The 22,371-nt window shown below is 36.2% G+C and overlaps 1 protein-coding gene across 6 annotated transcripts; it reads left to right on the top strand.

The window, feature by feature from the left end:
* Window positions 1–9,355: 9,355 nt before the first annotated feature.
* Window positions 9,356–22,046, top strand: LOC110101548. Of its 6 annotated transcripts, XR_003702220.1 has the most exons (5): window positions 9,357–9,571; window positions 17,313–17,789; window positions 20,570–20,985; window positions 21,114–21,383; window positions 21,825–22,046. XR_003702220.1 is itself a non-coding variant. In XM_020829481.2 (4 exons), the coding sequence occupies exons 2-4, from the start codon at window positions 17,325–17,327 to the stop codon at window positions 21,283–21,285; spliced, it is 1,053 nt and encodes a 350-aa protein (XP_020685140.2). In that variant the 5' UTR covers window positions 9,356–9,586; window positions 17,313–17,324; the 3' UTR covers window positions 21,286–21,579. The 6 variants fall into 6 exon arrangements, 5 of the variants coding, with proteins under 5 accessions (XP_020685140.2, XP_028554865.1, XP_028554867.1 ...); XM_020829481.2 differs by lacking the exon at window positions 21,825–22,046 and having other exon boundaries at window positions 9,356–9,586; window positions 21,114–21,579; XM_028699032.1 differs by lacking the exon at window positions 21,825–22,046 and having other exon boundaries at window positions 21,114–21,579.
* The last annotated feature ends 325 nt before the right edge of the window (window positions 22,047–22,371 follow it).

Genomic DNA, 22,371 nt, shown 5'->3' with positions numbered 1-22,371 from the left:
GCCACTCAAATTTGAACTTTTATTGTATGCAGTGAACTTACACGCACGGAGAGGAAGATTCGGTTTTAGACAAAAAAGTATTTGTACCGAGTTTTTTGTCAGTGTACTGAGTTTTTTCAAAAAACTCGATACAGACGCTTTGTTGCCTAAAACCGAACTTTCCTCTGCGTACGTTCACTGGATAGAATAAAAGTTCCTCAAATTCACGAGTAATTATTGTGTCCAAACATCAAATGCGTACAGAGATCAATAACAAAGCCCCATATCATTTGAGAGATCAATAATAAAGCGTCACGTCACTTGGGTGTTCGGTATTAAGCATTCAGTATTACTCCGTATTTGTCTGAATTTCCGATTTTTTATCCGGACGTAATAACTTTTCCAAAATCAAGGCGAATTATTACGTTTGGTGACCGGACCGTCCGGACACGTCACTCGGATACACTGGGCCCCGGATGTATCTGGATGACGTGGCGCGTCTGGATTGGTGTCCGGACGAATCCAGACACCAGACGTAATAATTTTTCCAAATTCACGACAAATTATTAGGTCCGGACATCCACTAAAAATTTGTCATGTGGATTGCGCTTTTAGTCAAAAAAGCACAGTCAAAAGCACAGGTAAAGTGTAGGTAAAGCACAGTCAAAGCGCACAGTCGAAGCGTAGTCCACGTGACAAATTTTTATTGGATGCCCGGACTTAGAAATAGACCGAGTGACCGGACCTAATAATTTCCCCTCAAATTCACCCTCTCAGAAGTAAAAATTGCGTCGTCGGTTAGTAAATGGGTGAAAATTGGGTGGAGCCATTATTGCAAGAAATTATTAGGTGCGGGTGGGTGGCGCTGCCCTCTGCGCCTTTGCAAGTTGGAGCGGATGGTTGTGAAAAAAAATATAAAAAAATTCGTGAGAATATTCTATATATTTGATAATCATTAAATAAATTTTGTTATTATATTTGATGATGATAATAAATTAATAATTATAAATTGCTGCATTTAATTATTTAAAGAGACGAAGTTGATATAGTCTACATTGGCGAGGCAAAGAATTTTCGCGGGTTTTTTGTTTCCAATTATAACATTTTAGGGAGGGAACTGTCGACGTATTATTTGACTAGTTCTTTGTAAGCTTTGGTGACCTGCTGGGCTTTGTAAGCTCATTATATGTGGTTTAAATTTTCAGGTCCGAACAAGGCAACTGGAATGGAGTTCGATCAGAATATCAGACGAATCCTTTCACTATTTGATTCCGGGGCATCACACACTCTCTCTCTCTCAGGCTCAAACGGACAACACACTCATGTAAGAGTCGGAGCAGACGGATCGTTCGCTCCTCCCTCTCTTCCGCCTAGTTTGGGATGGATGAACCAGCAATGTAGCGACATGATCTCTCTCCTTTGCGTCATCTTTCTCGGAGACTTTGGCGGTTGATCCGGCTTCATGGAAGTCTCATTTCCTTTCCCTCGGTCATTTCTTATGGAGTTTACGTTTTTTCTTGCTCGGTGTTTTCCTCTTTCGTGTGGCCTTTTGGATTAATAGTGAGTTGTCATTTGAATGATCCCAAATTTTTGAATGGGAATAGCTCTCGTTCTTTTAGAGATGCTTTATCTCGTGCTTCTCCATCTTTAAACTTTCATGACCTCAAAATCACCTCTCATCGTGGCCGGGTTGCCATCACTATGAATTTCAGAAGAGGAAGTTCTTGCACTTGTTGCCCCATTAGAGTTTGTTTTGGTTGGAAAATTTTTGGGTAAGAGATCATCTATTAATGCAATCAGATTTTTTTTTTAACCTCAAGCTTTATGGTGATTTCTCTATGATTGTTCTCAACTTGAAGCATGTGTTGATTAAGCTTATCAATGATCTGAATTATTATAGAGTGTTTGCTCATCGCTCATATTTTGTAAACAATTATTTTATGAAAGTGTTCAAATAGACACCTACATTTCATATTGAAGTTGAATCCCCTGTTATTTTGATTTGGGTTTTGTTCTCCAACCTAATGCCTCGCCTCTTTTTTCCTTGAATCCTTCATGGCCTTAGTTCTTTGTTTGGCTAGCCTAAACCTCATAATGCCACTTCTTTTGGCACTCATCCTGTTGTTGCACTTGTTCTGGTTGAGTTAGATGTTACCAAGCAATTTTCGGAGAAGGTCTGGGTTGGTCCTGAAAACTTGGATTATATTTAATCTTTTGTCATGAAAAATTTTCCTTCTTGCTGTTTTCATTATAAATTGTTGGGCACTCGAGACAGGATTGTAACATTTTACATCCTCTTATTCCTCATATGATTAACCCTGTTTCTATTTATGAAGCTAAGAAGGTTGTTAATGATGTGCATGAATATATTTCTGTTGATTTATCCGTGCATTAAAATGTCGATCATGTGGTTGTGGGTCATTTGGATAATGGGCATTTGAATCATCCTTCGAATGCTAGTGATGTGGGGCTTTCGGCTGAGTTCGAATTGTTGGTTTTGGATATCTTTGTTGCTTCTCTTGCTATCGTCTTGTCTCATATAATATTATGGATTTGGAGGCTTGTGGGGACACTAATAGGGGTTGATGAAAAATTTAGCTTTAATGGCTAGTGGGGAATTTACTCATGTTGCTTCTCATATGGAGATGATGAACAATGGAGTGTGTGATGTTAATATCGTGGTGCTGATTTATTTTGCTAGTAGTTTGGTTATTGCATCTCATGACTCTCCCTTGGCTGATTTCGAAGTGGTTATGTATTCTAATAATGATGTTTTGAATGTTAATGTGACATTGATTGATGTTCATATTTCTCTTTTTCCTAGTAAGGCCTTGAAAGCTCAATTGGCTTTGAATATGGATGAGACTTCTGTGAATCATACTGATTGGATGGAGGAATCCTTATCATCTCATTGCGGGAGTGTTGATGAGGATTTAGATGATCCTACGGATGAGTTTCAAGGCATGTATAGTTTGAATGTGAGTCGCATTATTGAAAAAGCCTTTTCCCATGGTGACAAGCATCGTAAAAGAAAAAAACTAAGAAGAAGTAATTTTGGACTTGTGAATCTTTTACTCTTCTTGCTTGTCATGCTCTTGACGGGAGCTTTTGTTGGAGCATTTGCTTGGTTGGCCTTTGTTTCAATTCAAGCTATCTTGGTTAACTTTGGTTGTTTCTTTTATTTATGTTTGTTCTATAGAATTGATTGGAACAATTTGTCATAGATTTTATTTCAATTATTGTATTTCTTGGTAGCTTTAGTTTCATTAAGGATATGTAATTTTTATCCTTTTAACGTGTAGGCCCTTTTGTGGGTTAAAAAAAAACTCCTAAGCTGAACCGTGAACGGGCTTGAGCTATACTAGTTAATGAACTCATGAGTTAAGCAATGTTTATATACCATATCCTTTGTGCGAGGCCACATGGTCTTTTCCTCTTTTGAATTTCCACTTAAGAACTTTGGTGTCACCCATGGTCTTCTTATTTATATATTTATGAGTTGGATCTTCATATGAAGTTAAGGTAAGAATTTAGAGGTGTCAAAAGATTCCGAAAAATCTCTTATGATGTTGACAAAAAATTTGTTGATATTAATTGTTCAATTTGTTGCTTAAAAATGAAATTTTTTATATGTATAGCCCCTGTTTCTCTATGCAATATACATGCTTGGTTGATGTTCACAATTAAGTTATTGGAAGTTATGTTGAATATTGATGAAAACTCAACTTTTATGCAAGAGCGATTCAAATTTCATAGAATTTTCCTCCCATAGCAGACTGAGCTCTTTGGATGTTTGTTTCACTTTTCTTGCATATATTGATTGATATAATAACGACATTAGTCAATGTTGCAATATTAATCAAATTTCTTATTCAAGTTTAGGAGGATTGTAAAGTGTTATTTTAAAATTGTATTCCACAAATTATTAGAATATCATGTCACCCTAAATGTTAATATATGATGGAGAATGTTGAGAGAAGTCTATCAACGATATTTGATTTATCTGATGTTATTTGTCAGACTCTTACTCTATGATATCAACCTATGCATAAGAGGTCAAGGGAAAACATATATGTGGTTATTTATCATAATGTTGTTTGACATCATTAACTTATGTGGAATATGTCATAGGAAACCCATAAAGAATGTTTGAACTTTAACCTATGCAAGGTTATTGATACATAATCATCAAAATTTCATGATCGGGCATGAATCTCGAGGTAAAATCAAGTTTGAAACTTCTGAATTTAAAATTGGGACCATCCAAACTCCGATTTCAGCAAACTTATAGTCATTCTGAACATATCTTAAATATGAACCCAGCGTCACCAAATTTGACTCAATATGAGCCCAAATGGGTCTAGATCAAGGACCCGAAGCACTGTTGGAAGGTTCAAACACAATTTGGATGAGCAAATGGTTTCCAAATGTGACATGCTTATAGTCGAATCGAGCAGCTCGACGAGACAAATCCAAGATCATGGAATTCTAACATCATTAAGACCTTCAAATGTCTATCAAACCATCTAGGATTAAGCGATTCAACATCGACCGTCCATCCAAACCACTCACCATTTGCCCTTGATCCTCCTCCTTTTTACGGGCCATGCCACTCTAGAAAAATTATAAATAGACCCTCCCTTTTTCTTAAAATGGGACCACAAGCCTAAGGAGAAAAGAGAGAGATCAGAGATTGCTCTTGCCTCGTTACCTCCTCGACTACAACCTGGAGTTCCGCCGGACTATCACTTGAGGCCCTGAGCTCCGCCGGACCGCCTGATGCTCTGAGTTTCGTCAAACCACCACGAGGCCCTGAGCTCCGCCGCACCACCACATGACTCCTGGAGTTCCGTCGGACCACCACTTGATGCCATGAGCTACGTCGGACTATCACCTGAGGCCTTGAGCTCCGCCAGACTACCACCTTACGCATGGGGTTCCGCTGGACCATCACTTGAGGCTCTGAGCTCCGCCGTACCACCACATGACACCTGGAGTTTAGTTGGACCACCACTTGAGGCCATGAGCTCCGCCGGACCACGAACTGAGGCCTTGAGCTCTGCCGGACTACCACCTGATGCCTGGTCATTTATCAATTTAAAAATTCATTTTAAATTCATTTTGAATTCATATCGCTCTTCATTTATCAATTAAAAAAATCATTTGACATCTAAAAATGTGTTTTAGCTGTGTTAATTAAAAGATAAATAAATAATTATTCTAAATTATATCAGAGGGTTACTTAATTATGTTAACCAGTTGTGTATGAGATTGAGAGAAATCAATCAATGATGCTTCACCTATTTGAGATTATTAGTAAGTGTGTTTAGATCATCTAAAGTTACATGTCAAAGCATTACTCAATGACTTCAATTAATGTGGCGGAGTTGATTGAGGCTTCGTTTGTTTTTTTTTTTTTTTTGTGCTTTGTTAAAAGAAATTTTAAAAAAACACTAGTTCAGAAAATGGAGAAAAATGGAGTTTTTAAAACGGAGAAGCATATAAAAAGCTTTCTTACAAACTGCGAAAATAGAAAAAAAAGGAGTATGGGAACGTGATTTTGGACAGGAACTAAAAAACAAAAAAAAAAAAAAAAATCTTCCGTTTCCAAACGGAAAATGCAAAAAAACGCTCAAACAAACAAAGTATGAATCTCTATGTGAATAATTGTAACTCAAATGGGAGCGTGCAATTGCCATATGTATCTTGAATCAAATACGAAAATTATTTTGACTTTGGATTATCCTTCAAAGTTTATGGCTATGACTTAACTCAAGTAGTAGAAGTTCAACTAGGTGGTCAGATGACATAAGTCGGGTGATAGCGATCAGATGACATAAGTCGAACAATGTTAGTTGGAAGATCATAGTCGAACAACAAATGATAGAATGTCCGTAGTCCAGTAATCATGGCCAGAGGACTAAAGTCAAGCGACGATAATCGACGAGCCGTTAATCAAATCTGAACTCATACAGGATCACTCTTGTTGTCCATGAGTTCCTCTAATCACAATGTTTAGTTTGATTATAAGTTCATAAAAATCACATTTTTTTAATGATCTTAAATTTAATTTTAAAACATTTGAGAAACCATGTGAATTTCAATCTACAATGGTTGACAAATTGGAAACGCAATTAGGGCGTGAAGCACGGAAAAACCATACTTTACTTTAATAATAATAATAATAAAATTATCTGGAAATCTAACGCTGTATTTGCATTTGGTTGACTTTTTTTTTCCTTGTCAACGATTGAAAAAAAAAGTCAAATATCCTAACTAAAATTTAAAGTAATAACATTTATTTTAAAATTAAAATATTATAATAGTTGATTAACTAATTATATAATATACTCCTACTAAAATAAATTTATATGAGAGGGGAGTAATTGAAAAGCATTTGTTTTAAATATTTATTATATTTTTTTCACAATTATATAAGATAAGAACAATGGAAGTTTCTGTGTGAAAACAATGGAAGTTTCTCCAAAAAAATCTGAACTCTGAAGTTTACGAGAGCAAATTGAATTTGAATTTTGACAAGTTGACTATACAAACAGATAAGCCTTTATAAAGAACTTTTATTAGGTCCGGTGTAAGGACGTAGAGGAACGTCCGGTCGGAGGCAAAATCCCACAAAAAAAACTCGGTATTTGTTCGGTATTGCTAGGTATTATTTGATAATAACGAGGAATACCGCTCTGTGAATACCAATACCGAGTTATACCGAGCTATACCGAGTTTTTTCTAGGAAAAACTTGGTACAACTTTTGTATAACTCGGTATTGGGTCTTCACGTGATGGTATTCCTCATTATTGTTTGGTATTGCTCGGTATTTGCTCGGTTTTTCTCGTTTTTGGCACGATTTGGCCTCCGACCGGACGCTCCTCTACATTCAGTCAGAGGATGTAATAAGGGTTCCTTTATAAAAGCCCTTCCGCTTAATTTATTTTCAACTTAAATCAATGAAAAAAAAATTTAAGGGACCAAAGTTTCAATTGGGACGACTTTCTTACTGTTTCTTAAATCAGTTTTTTAGTACATAATATAATTTTTGCACTAAAAAGTTATTTTAAGAAGCAGTAAAAAAACTGTACCAAACGAAATCTAAGATATATCTTTTAAAGAGACATTCCTATTATCCTTACTTCTATATATAGTCTTGCATATCGTAGCCTTCATACAGACTTTATCGCGGTCGCCAACTCTCCGTCGTCACCGACTCGCACTGCTACTGTTGCCTCCCCGCACTCGTGGCCTCACGATCCCTGTTTGCCCTGATCGTCAGTAGAGTCGCACGCGCTCATTTTTTGAATGAAAACATGACCGTTGGTCAGGTCGGGCGACAACCCGCATGAGTATGATCCGGGTTGAAATACCTGACCCGTATGAAAAAATGGGTCAGATTTAGGTTGTGTTAACTAGTGTCACGTCAGTTCCAGGCTGAACCCAAATCCGACCCGTGATCTAATTTTGACATCCCTAACAAATTTTATGGCACATAATATTTTTAATAATTAAAATAAATTAGTAGTCTTTATCGAATCTGCTAAGTCTGATCATACGAGACTTAAATAATTTATTAATAAAAAATAAATTTACAAGTCTATGAATGAGATGACTTAAGCCTCACGATAAGATAACGTCATTGCTTTTATCGGATCAAGTAGGACAAATTAATATAAGAGCTAATAAATAATTAATCTGAATAAAAAATTTATTAGGTATCTCTTAATTATATAATTATTTAATAAAATAACACATCTGCTAATGACAGCCTAATTATATCACAGCAGAACTTGGCATTATTTCCATGTTAAGGAATTCCTGTTCTCTAAACACTCAACTCTCACTTGAACTTTTATTACGTCCTCTAATTCTACGTTCGGTCAAAGGATTGTTACTCGATTTTTGCTCAGTATTTGGTCGGTATTGCTAGGTATTGTTTGATAATAACGAGGAATATCACTCTGGGAAGACCAATATCGAATAATACAGAGCAATACCGAGTATTACAAAAAAATACTGAGTTTTTTCTAGAAAAATCGGTATTTTTTGGTAATACTCGGTATTGCTCTTACATATATTGTGATGAAATAAAATTACTTAAATATCAAATATTATTTGTAAATTTATATGATCTACTCCTACTCCGACGCACTTCACGCCTTCGCCGCCGCTCCCCTGCTGTCCTACACCTTCACCTTGACCCCTTGATTCGCATCCACACCATTCACACCCCCTTTTTTTTTTTAATAATTGTCCTTTATCCAGTGGAATGGAGCATTCCCACGTCACAACAGATAACGTCTCTCCTCTCCCGTCCTCGCATTCCATCACTTCATCAACCAACGAAGGCCCCACCGCCACCGGCCTCCACCTCCACCGCCCAGCTCTGGCTAAAATGGCTGCCACCGCTGCAGTATCCATCTCCTGGTTTTACTCCTGCACATCTCGCCGACTCCTCTCAATCGCCATTCTCAAATTCACCGGCCCTCAATTTCCTTTTTCGTCTGCCGACGACCTCTTCACTGATCAGCTTTCAATCGCTTACGTTCAAAACAGAAGAAACCTTCTGAAAATTACAGGTTCTATGACGCAAGGGGAGGTAGAAATCGAGACAGAGGAAGCCGGCCTCGCTTTCTTCCATCCAGCTCGTACTCCCACGGAAGTCGACGTTGGAGGCGAATCCCCTTCTTCGTTCCAGATGGTGCGGCCCGAATCCCCACAGAACACCGGCGTTATGGCTTTCTCCCATCAAAATATACCGGCGAAATCTGCTTCCATCTCTTATGATTCCATGATTCACGGAACACCGGCGTTATGGCTTTCTCCCATCGCTTTTTCTCCCATCCAGCTCGAACTCCCACGGAACTTCGGACTACCACGGCATTATGGCTTCGCAGTGGCTCGGACTCCCACGGTTCCGGCGTCTGGCCCGAATCCCCTTCTTCGTTCCAGATGTGGCGCGTCCACTGCGAAGCCGGCCTCGCTTTCTCCCATCCAGATCTTTGGAGGCGAAAAAGCAGAGAAGAAGAAAAATGCTGATTTACGGATCGTTGGGGCAGCGGAATGAAGAAAGGTCGCGGCATTTACGACATTTTTACGCTGGAAATTGCGGAAAGCAGCGGACCGCGGGAGGCATGAGAGGTCGCAGAAAGCAGCCACGGACCGCGGAAATTTTTCTGACTCAGCTCTGCCGCGATGCCCCAAACAGACATTTATTAATTTTTTATAAAACAAAGCAGCCCTGAAGCCGTCCCAAACGGACCCTTAGACGAGCAGGTCTAGTAAGCAGACGTGTTTAACGGCCCAGGAAGCCAGGCCCATATACTTCGACGCTTACACTGTTCCCTGGCTCACTGTAAAATGCTATCTCGAAGTGTCCGGCGAGAATGGAATGATTGTCACGATGTCGTTAACGTGACGACTTGGCTTCCGCTTTCTCTATCTACATGGATATAAAAGGCGGCAAATAGCGAATCATATGTATCCGAACGGGCCACCGCCGCCGCCGGCGAAGCTTTTAATAACGTTCCTTGCCGGAATCGAATCAACTGACGCCGTCGGCTTCCGCTCCTCGCGCTCCCCGAGGTCCAGATCTTTAAGGTTTTGATCTTCTAGGGCTGCAGTTTTTTTTTTTTCCGCTTTCTTATCTTCATTTCAGCATTTCTGCTTATAGTCTAGGGCATATATTTTTTATTCCTTGGGCACCTCGTTGGTTCTCTTGCAACGCTTTTTAATGTGATTGCGTCGTTTTGCTTGAGCTTTTGGGATCTAGGGTTTTGTGTGTGTGAGAGAGAATTGCATTTGTACGAAGATATTTTGAGATTGGACGGCGATGTTTTGAGAATTGCATTTGTACAATCTTTTTTTTTTGTAAATGGTGATCAAGGTGTCATTCATGGATCCCACAGGTCAAGCTGGCTGCTGATCAGTGTATTATAACGTGCAGAAATGGGAAATAAAAAAGAGTTTGCTGTTGAGTTGGTGAAACGTAGCTGGGAATAGGATCCCCGTCTTTTTTATAGGAGTTATGATGAATCAATCGGATGGGTTTGAAATATTTTATTATAGGGTTTCCAATTGCCTGTTACTTTCTATAGTTTTTGCTATTGTATAATTCTAAAGAGCAGCCGCAGCAAAAGGACCATTTTTTTTAATAATGATTTAAGGAAAGCTTTTTCGGTATAGGACCGAGATGATTGCGTCATTATGGGAGTTTTCCTGGCATTTTAGATATCTGATTACCTACGATATACATTGTGCGTGCTTGCATATTTGTTAATTCAATAAAGATGATTGCATCAATTTACCGCTCTGTCGTTGTCAAATGTGACCATGATTCTGCATGTTAAACAATTGCCATATTCTTCTCATGCTTTTGGTAATGCTTCAAACAATATTGAGGTTCTCGGTAGGTACGAGTAGGTGTTTGCTTTAAAAATTCACTACTATGCAGTTAAATCTATAATATGTTTCGTTTAGGACCTTTAATTTAATGATGATGAACTTAAAATTTGAAGTGGTCCTTTTTCTCTTTGAATTGTTTCATATCAGACTTTTTTTTTTCAGTCACCCTCTAAAATTTGTCAACCTCGATAAATTTATTTTGTCACCGTTTGGTGTGCTAGTGTGTACATATATATGAAACGATGGCTTCTAAAGCACCATACTAAGCATATATGCAAAATTCACATCTCTGATGTGGGAGGTGGCGCGCGTCTCAAACCGTGCCGCAGTGGAGACGGCGTCCCAAACGCACCCTAAGCATGTATGCAAAATTCACATCTCTAATGTGGGCATAACATTGCAAGTTTTCTCTAGATTGTTTCTATTTTAATTGGATGGCTAAAATACACTTGCCTGATTCTATGTGTAACCTGCTAGGGGTATTGAGTATCCTTGGAGGAGATGTCGAAGTGGTCATGTTCAGTTGATTTCTCAACTATAAGTTTACAAGGTTATGATAGATGAAATAAATTATAGGCTTTGCTTAATGTATTATTTTTCTTGATTCTATAACAACAATAATATCAAACCTTTATCTCACTATGTGGGCTCGGCTAGATGACTCATTTTTCTCATTTAAATCCAATAAAAATAGGTTATTTCTAATATTTTCTAACAAAGTTTTTTTAGGTCTACCTCTGCCATTCTTAACATAGGTCAAATTTAATACATTTACTCTCTTAACCGGGTCATCAAACTTTTATATGATCAAATCATCTAAGGCTACTCTATCTAATCTTATTTGTCACTAAAACTACTCCAACCTTTTCATGGACATCTTTGTTTCGCATTCTGCCTCTAAGAGTAAAGCCACTCATCCACCTGAGCATCATCATCTCTATGACGCTTAACCCAATTTAATGCTTCTCTTTTAATGGCCAACTTTCTGTGCCATAAAGCATTGCAAGTCTTACCACTATCTTACAAAATTTTCCCTTAAGTTTGAGGAATACTTTTCTATCGCACCATGCTTGATGCATTCCTCCACTTCAACCATCCGAATTGAATTCTACCAATAATGTCCCCATCTATTGCACCATCACTCAGGACAATAGACCCAAGATATGTAAGACGTATACTCTCATTAATGACTTGATCGACCAAAGTCATAATCCCCCCACTAGATCTATTACTACTAAAATTGCACTCAATATATTTGGTTTTAGATATACTCAAACAAAAACCTTTAGACTTTAAGGTTGGCGACCATAATTCAAGTTTACCTTCAACTTCCTATCTAAGCTTATCAACAAGAAGATTATTATTATTAAAAAACATACTGATGAGGACATCCATAGGAGATTTCGGCACACTTACCATCGGAGGGGTCGTCGAGCGACGGCCGTGATTCATAGTCTTTATTTTTATATTTTATTTTATTCATGTCATTTATATTTCATGTTTTTCCATTTGTACCCCTATAAGGGAGTTAGTGCTTGTTTTAGCCCAAGGACAATGTCGTTGTTATAATTTTTATTTTCGGTTGGCCTATATATAGGATTAATCATTGTATTTGAGTTAGTTTTTGATGAATAAAAATTTGTCTCTTATGTTCTCTTTGTGAGTTCAACCCTCCTCGATCTCTTAGTGAGTTCGTTGGAGAAGATAGATCTTTTTGTGAGTATTAGATTTTCGCCAAACTATTTTATCTTCGAGATTTCTAAATTTTCGCCAATCTATTTTCGTGGAGATCCGGATTGAAGATAATTGAGGTGAGTGGATTTATAGAAAATCAAATCCCTAGAAATTCCCCTCCTCCCTTCCCCTCACCCCTTGCCGCCGCCCAGGCCACCGGTCTGCAAACCCCCCAGCAGCAGCAGCGCCCGCTTAGCCACCCATTGACCCCCTTGCGCCACCCCCCTCTAGCTCCCCCCTTTGAATTTTTAATTCCCCTCTCTTAATGACTTTCCTAATTAACCATATTTTAATTTGGGAAATTAATTAAGAGGAGTTACACAAATTTGAAATTCAAATCTTCCCCAATTGATTACTCATCTATTTGGAAACTTGCCTATTTTACAAAATCTGAGAATCAATTCAGATTTTAATTAAAACCTTGAATAAAGTTGTGGTCCCCACTCTACTTATGACAATTGTGCTCTCCCCTCTCTCCATGTGGCCGGCCCCCTTTAATGGGTTTCTCTCTCTCCCAAATTAAATTAAAAGCTCCACCAAATCAGCCCCAATTACCTCCTCAATTAACGCTCCTAGTCATTATTGAATTAATTTGAAATTTCAAATTAATCTCCCTCCAAAACCACTTGGAGCTGAATTTAATTTCAGTTTTCCTAAATTTCCCCCCTCCCTCTAGCTCATGGCTAAACCTCCCACACCTATCCGCCACCTCCACCCCTCCTCTTCCCCTTGTTTTCAACGGTGCTCCTTCATCTCCCGACAAGGATGCATGGCGGAACCCGAGATCGAGATCAAGTCGACATTCTCCAATCACCGTTCTTTGACGTGGGCTTTGATTTCGACGACACCGTTGAAGACTACATTGACCGTATCCAATACGCCTTAGTTGACGTGATCGAGGAGCAAAGATCAAAGGGACTTTGGATCATCATTGGACGACCATCTTCCTCCACCACTCCGGCCATCTTTCCAAGAACGACGATCTTAGGTTCCTTCTTCCTCGGAGTGACATTAATTCTAATGTGGAGACTCTTCTGCCGCTAAAGCCTATACTATTTGAGCGTATGGACTCCAAAGGTGAAAGCTCTCATTATTAAATCGTGGATTCTTGTTTACCGTCGTAGCATTACAATTCTTCTTTGCGTTTCCCTGAATTGTTTGGTTAATCGACTTCGCTCTTCTTTGCCTAAGCAAGTTAAAGACTAAGAACTCCGAGGATCATTCCTTGTCATAAGTAATAACTATATTTTAGGAATACTTTGTTAATTCACTCTCTTTCATTTCTTAAGTAATTCATGTTGTTTCACATCACATACTCCAGGGTACCTTCTCTTGTAAATGTCTAGTAAGAACATCCATGACTAAAGCAAAAAGATATGCGCTTAAAGCTAATCTTTGATGTAATCCAACTGAAATAGAAATATACTTGATCAAACCACCTTGCGTTTGAACTTTAAGTAATAGCTTTTGCATACATATCCCTAATGACTTTAATATAAACATTATTAATCCATATATTTTCTAGAACTCTCCATAGCACTTCTATTGGAACTTTATATCATAAGTTTTCTCTAAATCAATAAATATCATATATATAGATCTCCTTATTCTCTCTATAATTCTTCATCAAACCTCTCAATAAATTTATAGCTTCCATAGTGGACCTACCCGACATGAATCCAAATTGATTTTTAGAAACATTAATATTACGTCGTAACCTATGCTCAATAACCATCTCCCATAGTTTTAAATTATGACACATTAACTTAATTCCTCTATAATTCACACACTCTTGTGTATTACCTTTATTCTTATAATAGGAATCAATATACTCCTTCACTCTTCTGACATTTTTTAAGTCTTCAAAATAATATTGAAAAGTTTCGTAAGCCAATAAATTTCTTCATCTGCTAAGCATTTCCACGTCTCTAATGAAATAACATCATGTTCAATAGCTTTTTCACACTTCGTTTTCTTTAAAACCTCTCTAACTTCAGTTTTATTAATACGTCGATAAAATGGAAAATCTCTATTTTTATTTAGGGTGCTCAGATTTTTGAAGTCAATCATACTCTTGTAATATTCATTGAAAAAATATGAAAAGCTCATCGAAATATCTTATCCACTTTTGTTGAATATCCTCTTCTAGTAAAAATATTTTTTGATTTTCATTCTTAATGCTCTTCATTTAAATTAAATTCTTCTTCTATCTCTTTGCTTGAGTAACTTATACATACATCTCTCCCTCTCTTTATTATCTAATCTATTATATAAATCAATAAAAACAAAAAATTTTAAATCACATATTGTTTTCTTAAACTCTTTACGTGTATCTTTATATCATTCCAATTTTTTTAAGTTTTTACATTTAAATCAATTTTTTATAACAAAATTTCTTAATTTTGATATTTTCTTGCACATTTTGATTCCACCACCAAATTTTTTTACTATTAGGAGTTTTTCTTTTTGATACTCTATGCACATTCTTTTCTACTTTTTTAATATCATTAGCTACTTTTTTCTACATAATTTTAGTTTGCTTATACACAGTCAAAATCTCAATATCTTCAATTTTACTCAAAAATATTTTTGTTTGTGTTTTTTAAATGCTCTCATATAATTCTAGGACTATATTTTTCTTTATTTTTTATATTCCGCCCCTTCATCTTAAAATTCAAAACTAGTAGGTGATGTTGAGTTCATAAACATTCACTCATAATGAAATTTCAATCTTTGTAATATAAATGATTTAATTTTATTATAAGAAAATAATCAATCTGAGTTTTACTATATCTATTTTTATAAGTGATGAGATGCTCATTTATTTTCTTAAGTAATTATTAGCATTTATAAAATCATAAGTTAGAGAAAAATCTAATATAATCCATCCACTTTATTTAGTTGCTCCAAACTCATAGCCATCATGAATGATTTTAAATTCTTCTACTTCTTTACTAACATGTCTATTTAAATATCCTCAAATAAAAACTCTTTATTCAAGAGATATTTTTGATATTAATTCTTCTAAGTCATTTCAAATTTTTAATTTTAAATACATCCAAACCTATTTCAGTTACATAAGCACTTATAATAATAATATTCTTAACATCAACAACAATCTCTAAAATTATAATTCTATCTTCAATTCGGTTAATTTCTACAATATTATCATTCAAACTTTTTCTATAATCACACGTACATCATTTCTAGAACAACTCTTACATGAATACCATAGTGTAAATCCTAAACTATTAAATATTCTTAGCATTCTCTCCAACCCATTTTATTTCTTGAATGCATAGAATAGTTATCTTCCTATGAATCATAATATCTATTGATTCCATTAATTTACTTTTAAAAGAACTTATATTTCATATTCTTATCCTAATTTTAATTTCATGGATCAGCTTCTTTACCCATATCTGTCATGATGTGAGAACCGTTGCTTATTAAACATTGTAATCGGGCGCCAGTGCTACAACCCTCGCACACTTCTCATTGTATTCAGGTCATACAACTTGTCGCTTATAGGTAACGCCCAGTATTTCGGATTCATGTCATGATTATTCGACAAATTTTATGCTAGCTGTCGACTGCATAACGCAACCCTCCACTTTCCTCATCCATGACTTTGGACCTCACAACAACACTGTTTTTCCCTTGATTCTAAGAAGTCAATTCTATTCTACGATGCCTTCGAATGTGACACGACATGAATATGGTGCAAGGTAATTCTTGAAAAGATACGTCTTGTTTGACAAGACACAATACTTAAAATGTTAATATGCCTAAATTTTTGTTGAAGATTGGGATACCGCACACCCTATGCATGCATGGGCTTCCATACCAATCTCATGCACGACCCACCCAAGTATGTCGCATGTTATTCAATCTTGGTAGGGATTATTGAGTGCATGGGTTCAAGGTTCTAACCATTGGATCGATCTTCTCATGGCCCTAGGATTGTAATATGTGTGCTTCCTCTAGCCGTCGACCTACCTCTTGGATTATTTCCCCCCTTTTTTATAGTTAGTTTGGATTTATTTCTATTATAAGACTCTTGAGGAGTCTATATATACCTCCATATTTTGTACATAAAAATATAGAAGTTCTATGTAAATTTTTTTTTTTAAATATATTTTTATTTTCAACCTTTTTGTTAATTTTGTATGAATGTATCTTATTTTATATTTTACAATTGTAATATACCTATAAATCAAATATGATGAAAAATTAAGTGGTTAACAATTCTCACAATACCAAAAGACTCCTTAATCAACATTGAATAATCACAGCTCTCATAAATGAACTGTTAGGAAAGTGAGTGCTCCCAATTTAGAGGCAAGTGTGATGAACAGCAAAATAATTGAAAAAAATCATACCTCCATATTTGTACATAAAAATATAGAAGTTCTATGTAATTTTTCTACATAATTTTTATTTTTCAACCTTTTAATTAATTTTGTATGAACGTATTATATTTTATATTTTACAATTGTAATATACTTATAAATCAAATATGATGAGAAATTTAGTGGTTAGCAATTCTCACAATACCAAAAGACTCCTAAATCAACTTTGAATAATCACAGCTCTCATAAATGAAGTGTTAGGAAAGTGAGTGCTCCCAATTTAGAGGCAATTGTGATGAAAAACAAAATAATTGGAAAAAATCAAGCTCCACAAAAAAGAATACCGAAATCTACATGTTTTGGCTGAAGTAAGTATGTTCATGATCTCATAGAGATCAAATAATCCGTTAAACTTCAAAAAATTATACTTCATATAAAGTTAGAGATATGAACAAATATATCACCTTTATCACCTTGTCTAGCCAAGAGAAAATACAATCATCTACTATCAAGATGGGGCTAGACGTGGAGGAGACTTTGTTGTTGCTTTATTTATTCTCTTCTCTAGTGTAGAAGTTCAAATTGGAAGCATTCCTTGTGATAACAGAGCTTAAATTCATTAAAATTTGATTACAGAGAAACAACTTTTCTAAATATTTATGTAGCTTATGTTGTCTTATGTGGTCACAATTGAAACTTGTACATGTAAACTTTTGTTTTATCTAGTACCATCATAACCAACACTCTCATTTTCATCATAGATGAGTTCTTATTATCCGATTCATAAAAAATTTAAAATTCAGTATTGTAATTCATTTTGGTGTTGTCTTATGCAGATTTTACTTAGCATGGAAAGAACCAGAGGGTGCCGTATCTCCACCCATCTCGGCTGTTTTACTCCTCACTCTTCTCCTTCCCATGATATGGGAGAAGATAACGAGAATAAGCAAGATCAATTGTCATCATCTATGAATATGGATTGGAAGTCTGCAACTTGTGCTGTGTGCATGGAACCACCACACAATGCAGTCCTACTACTTTGCGCTTCTCATGAAAAGGGCTGTCGCCCCTACATGTGCAACACCAGCTACCAACATTCCAACTGCCTTGAGTTATTCAAGAAGGCATACACAGTTTCCGTATCCACCAACCAGAAAACATTGCCACAACATAGTTCAGCTATTTGCAATAAATCAAAGGTATTGGAGCTTCCATGTCCACAATGCCCTCTCTGCCGTGGTCAGGTGAAAGGGTGGACTGTAATAGGACCAGCTCGGAAGTACCTGGATAACAAAAGAAGGAGCTGCATGCAGGTACTTTAGAAATAATTTTTTATTTGGTTGCTATTCTATGTCAGATGAGCTTGCTGGCTAAACTTTTGATTCACATTAACACCAGACAGCGTTGTATTATATTGCTGCTTGATTTATAAGCTGAATTGTGGCTTAAATGACATGTTTTCAGAGATGTTTCGGTATCTTATGCTAATAATGTGTGCCAAGTTCTCTTTAATTTTCTGGGTAAGAGGGGTTTGACTAACTTAAATATTGCAAGGGATTAAATTATGCTATGAAGAAATCCCCATAAAGTCTTTCTATCTATATATGCTATAAAGTTAAGAGCAGGAAGCATATTTTTCAGACGTTTTTTTCTTGGTCTGCACAATTTCATTTGATTTTCACAACCGTCCTTTTGAGTTTAAGTTGTGAAAATATCTTGAAAGAAGGACAAAAGAACTTTATATTTTCATCCTCATTGCCCAAAAGTTGGATATAGGTGAGTTATAGGATGAGTTTTTAACAAAGTTTTTTTAGATACTTTTTAATCAAATCTTTTTAGGTCTAGTTTTACCTTTCTTAACATAGTCGAGATCTAATACATATACTTTCTTAACAGTGTCATCAGGAGGCTATGATGACTCTCTCAAATCTTATCTATGATCGAAGCTACTCCAACCTTATCACATATATACTTGTTTTGCATTATGTCTCTAAGTATAATGCCCGCTAGATAGGCCCACGGGCTCTTAGATTTTCTTTTTTGTTAGCTTTTCTTGTTGGAGGCCTTGTAATCCTTTTTTGTTCTTTAGAATGCAAATGCAAAATTTCAGCTCTAAGTATAATGCCACTCATTCACCTGAGCGTCCTCATCTCTACAACACTTAATTTGATGTTTCTCTTTTAGTGACCAATATTTTGCGACATAAAGCATTTCGGGTCTCAACACCATCTTACAAAATTTTCCCTTAAAGTTTGAGGGAAACTTTTCTATCAAACAATAGGCCCGATGCACTCATCCACTCCAATCATCCAACTTGAATTCTCTATTAATGATATCCTTATCTATTTCACCCTTACTTTGAACAATAGAACCAAGATGTCTAAAACATGCACTCTTTTTAATGATTTGATCATCCAATGTCACAATACCACCATTAGAAATATTACTACTAAAATTATACTCCATGTATTCAGTGTTAGATCTACTTATTAAAACCTTTAGACTCTAAGGTTGACCTCCATAATTCAAACTTTTCATCAACTCCCTCGCGCTAGTTTTATCAACCAGAAAAATATCATCAGCAAAAAATATACACCAAGGTATATCCTTTTACAAATGTCTAGTAAGAACATCCATGAATAAAGCAAAAAGATATGAGCTTAAAATTGATCTTTGATGTAATCCAACTAAAATAGGAAAATACTTGATCAAACCACCTTGTGATTGAACACTACTAATAGCTCTTGTATCAAACATTGCCAATGTCAGGTCCCAAGCCTTGAATGAGAAAAGTGGAGGGTTGGATTAAGTCGTTGACAACGTAAAACATGTCGAACAACCATGAATAGTTTCATTTCTTATATACTCAAAATTTTGATTAGGACATTAACGTATGCTTGATTATCACTTTAATCTGAAACCTTGGAAGCAAAATTTATAGAATGTTCACGTAAATGTAGTTTATTTGGAATTTTTATTTTGTGCCAACTGAGCAATTGTAACTATTAGGAAATGATGCTCAAATGGAGTAGCGATTGGTTGGGCCTGAATTAATCCTTCAAACAATTTAATGGTTACCAATCTAAGATATACGATAGTAAAAATACTTTCAAAGAATGAGAAATCATATACCATTCAATTGCGTGAAATGTCAAAAAATTCAAGTAAGAGTTTCTAACTATCAAATAAATTAGATATATTTTTCCATTCTAATAATTATATATTATTGAAATAATTTTTTGAAACCAAGTATATCAAGCTGTCCTACCAAGTTATGAATCAAATATTAAATCATCCATGGTTATGAACACCGGAATATCATGAAGTAAAAATTAATATTACAGCTTTTGGAAGAGATGAGAATTGGCTGAACAGAACATGACAAGTTGTATAAGATTTATCTAACTTGGATTGGCTCCTACTTAAATAAAGAAAATGATTTAGATGGATTTGTATCTTCAGACCATTTATAACAGTTTGAAAAAAGTTTTGATGTTGGCTTCTTTAGTTGTTGATTCTTTGCATTTGATTTTACAAAAGCGGGTGAAAAGAAATTTAATTTTTTTTTTATATTGGGATTAATTATTCTATGCAGACACCGAATGCCGTCTGAAGACCAACCAGAATGTGCCACGTCACCTCTGTACTCAGTACCGCGGACGTGGCGCATTCTGGTTGGTCTACGGACGACATTCTACGTCCGGTCTCCACAGAATAATTTCTCCTTTTCTAGGGCCTTGGTTTTGGTCTCCACATAGAATAGTTGTTGATTCTTTGCATTTGATTTTACAAGCGGGTGAAAATAATTTTAAAATTTTTTCAATATTGGGATTAATTATCTTGTGCGGACGGCAAACAACATATGGAGACCAATCAAAATGCGCCACGTAACCCATGTGCTCGGTACCGCGAATGTGGCGCATTCTGGTTGGTCTCTTGACGGCGTTCTACATCCGGTCTTCACACAGAATAATTTCTACTTTTCTAGAGCCCTTGTTTTGGTCTACAACTCCCCCCCTCCCCCCAAGCTTTAAAAAGCTGACTTATCATTTGGGTTTCTGATAGCTTTGCTTTATGTACAAAATGAATGCAGGGTGAGTGTTCCTTTATAGGAACATTCCTGGAGCTACAGCAACACATAAGAGAGAATCATCCATTTCCCAAACCTCTGGAGGTAGATCCTGAGCTTGAAAAGAGGTGGAGAGAGATAGAGCTTGAGAGAGAAAGACAGGATGTCATCAGCTTCATCAGCTCTTCCATGCCAAACTCAGTGATACTGGGAGATTATGTGATAGATCGGGGGGAGCTTCATAACAGCTTAGATAATGGCATTTTGTACGGCGCCGAACACCGAGTTTTTCGAGATCTTAATGATGTTTATTATCATAGAACTACAAATGTTCCCAGAGTACATCGTCACAGGCGGCAGCGGCGGCGGCAACGGAGGATACAGGGGAGATGGATGCATGGCTTTAGGCCTTTTTTGGCAAGATGGAACTGGATGTATCAATAGGTATCGTTTATGGTGCTTTTCTTAAACTTTTATTGTTATAATTTATTTTCACACTTATATTCTATGAGAAAGTAGCTTTTCCTTAAGAAATAAAAAATAATCAGCTCTGTTTCCTTATATGCAGTTCATCATTCTGTTACTTCCGAACGTTGTGTCATGTGGAACTTCAAAGCTCAGCAAAGAGAAAAATTATTCTGAGTGGACACCGGACGGCATCCGAAAGATCAATCAGAATACATCATGTTACTTTTTTATTTGGTACCGTTCCTCGGTACCCTGTATACCAGGTGATATGACGCATTCTGATTGGTCTCCGGACCGTTCGGTATCTGCATTGAATAATTTTTCTAGCAACGATGATATTTTCTATGATGCCTATGATTTTGAGCTTCAGGTAGTTTGTGTTATAGTGTTTATAAAATTTTTGCCTGAAGCATATACCCTCCCATCCAGCATTCCAGCTTATATGGTAGTCACTGAAATCATTTTGGTTATGTAACTCACCTATGTCCGCTTGTCGGGAGTTTTAATTATCAACTAAGAGGTCTTAGGTTCTAATCTTTCCTATGTGATGTGTGTGCTTATCTTAATTGACTTAAATTTCCGAGGAAAAAAATTGATCTATGAACTTTGTTTTGGTCAAAGATTCAAAATTTGTATTTCGATTTTAGAGATTATAAATATTAATTAATCAACCAAATAATTATTAGTTTGCTTTTCTTTTAGGTTTTATACTGAGTGTGGGAATGACATTCAGTTACAGTTCGAGTGAATTTGTGTCGTACTGTTCACAGTCGAGATAAAATGTAAAAATGCGTTTATGTTTGTCGTTCAGATGGATGCTCCCTGGAGCTTGAACCGGCAAATGACGTTCAGCTGAAGATGCTCTTAGTCAAATGAATTATTTTTTTGGCTCTTTGCATGGTTCATGGTTGTAGAGGATCATTAGTCTACTTCTATTTTGAATTGTATATTCTATAAATCCTGAATGCCTAAATTCTTTGTATTTTACAGAAAAATGAGAATGACTATAAATATCGATGGTAATTCTATTTCAGCACTTGAAGAGCTATAGGAGCATGTTTCATTAAAGCTCAAGGCTCCTCAGCCTGAGATGTACAATAGTTTTTAAATATATTTTAATTTAATAGAGTTTCTCAATGAGCTTTCGAGCCAAGCTAGGTTGAGCTCGAGCTCAAACTCGTATAATATAAGAGCTCAAGTATGTGTTCGAGCTTAAATTCGTGGCTCATTAAGTTCGACTCGTGAGCTCGAGTCGCTCTCGTGCGGGCTCGACTCACTTACACCCCTAGCTAGAACCCTCTTGAATAGATGTCTTTATGCAGTTGAGATGATGAGCATGATTATCAATGCTCCATCAA

Source organism: Dendrobium catenatum, unplaced genomic scaffold (genome assembly GCF_001605985.2).
Source record: "Dendrobium catenatum unplaced genomic scaffold, ASM160598v2 fragScaff_scaffold_1209, whole genome shotgun sequence".
Classification (NCBI taxonomy): domain Eukaryota; kingdom Viridiplantae; phylum Streptophyta; class Magnoliopsida; order Asparagales; family Orchidaceae; genus Dendrobium; species Dendrobium catenatum.
Note: the sequence above shows the minus strand (reverse complement) of the source record. Positions and strands in the feature narration are given on the sequence as shown.

What these genes read in the sequence shown, in the direction of transcription:
- LOC110101548 (XM_020829481.2), top strand. Translation starts at nt 17,325, where the DNA reads ATGGAAAGAACCAGAGGGTGCCGTATCTCCACCCATCTCGGCTGTTTT. An exon ending in AAAGAAGGAGCTGCATGCAG is followed by an intron (nt 17,790 to 20,569) that starts GTACTTTAGAAA and finishes AAATGAATGCAG; the next exon opens with GGTGAGTGTTCCTTTATAGG. An exon ending in AGATGGAACTGGATGTATCA is followed by an intron (nt 20,986 to 21,113) that starts ATAGGTATCGTT and finishes CCTTATATGCAG; the next exon opens with TTCATCATTCTGTTACTTCC.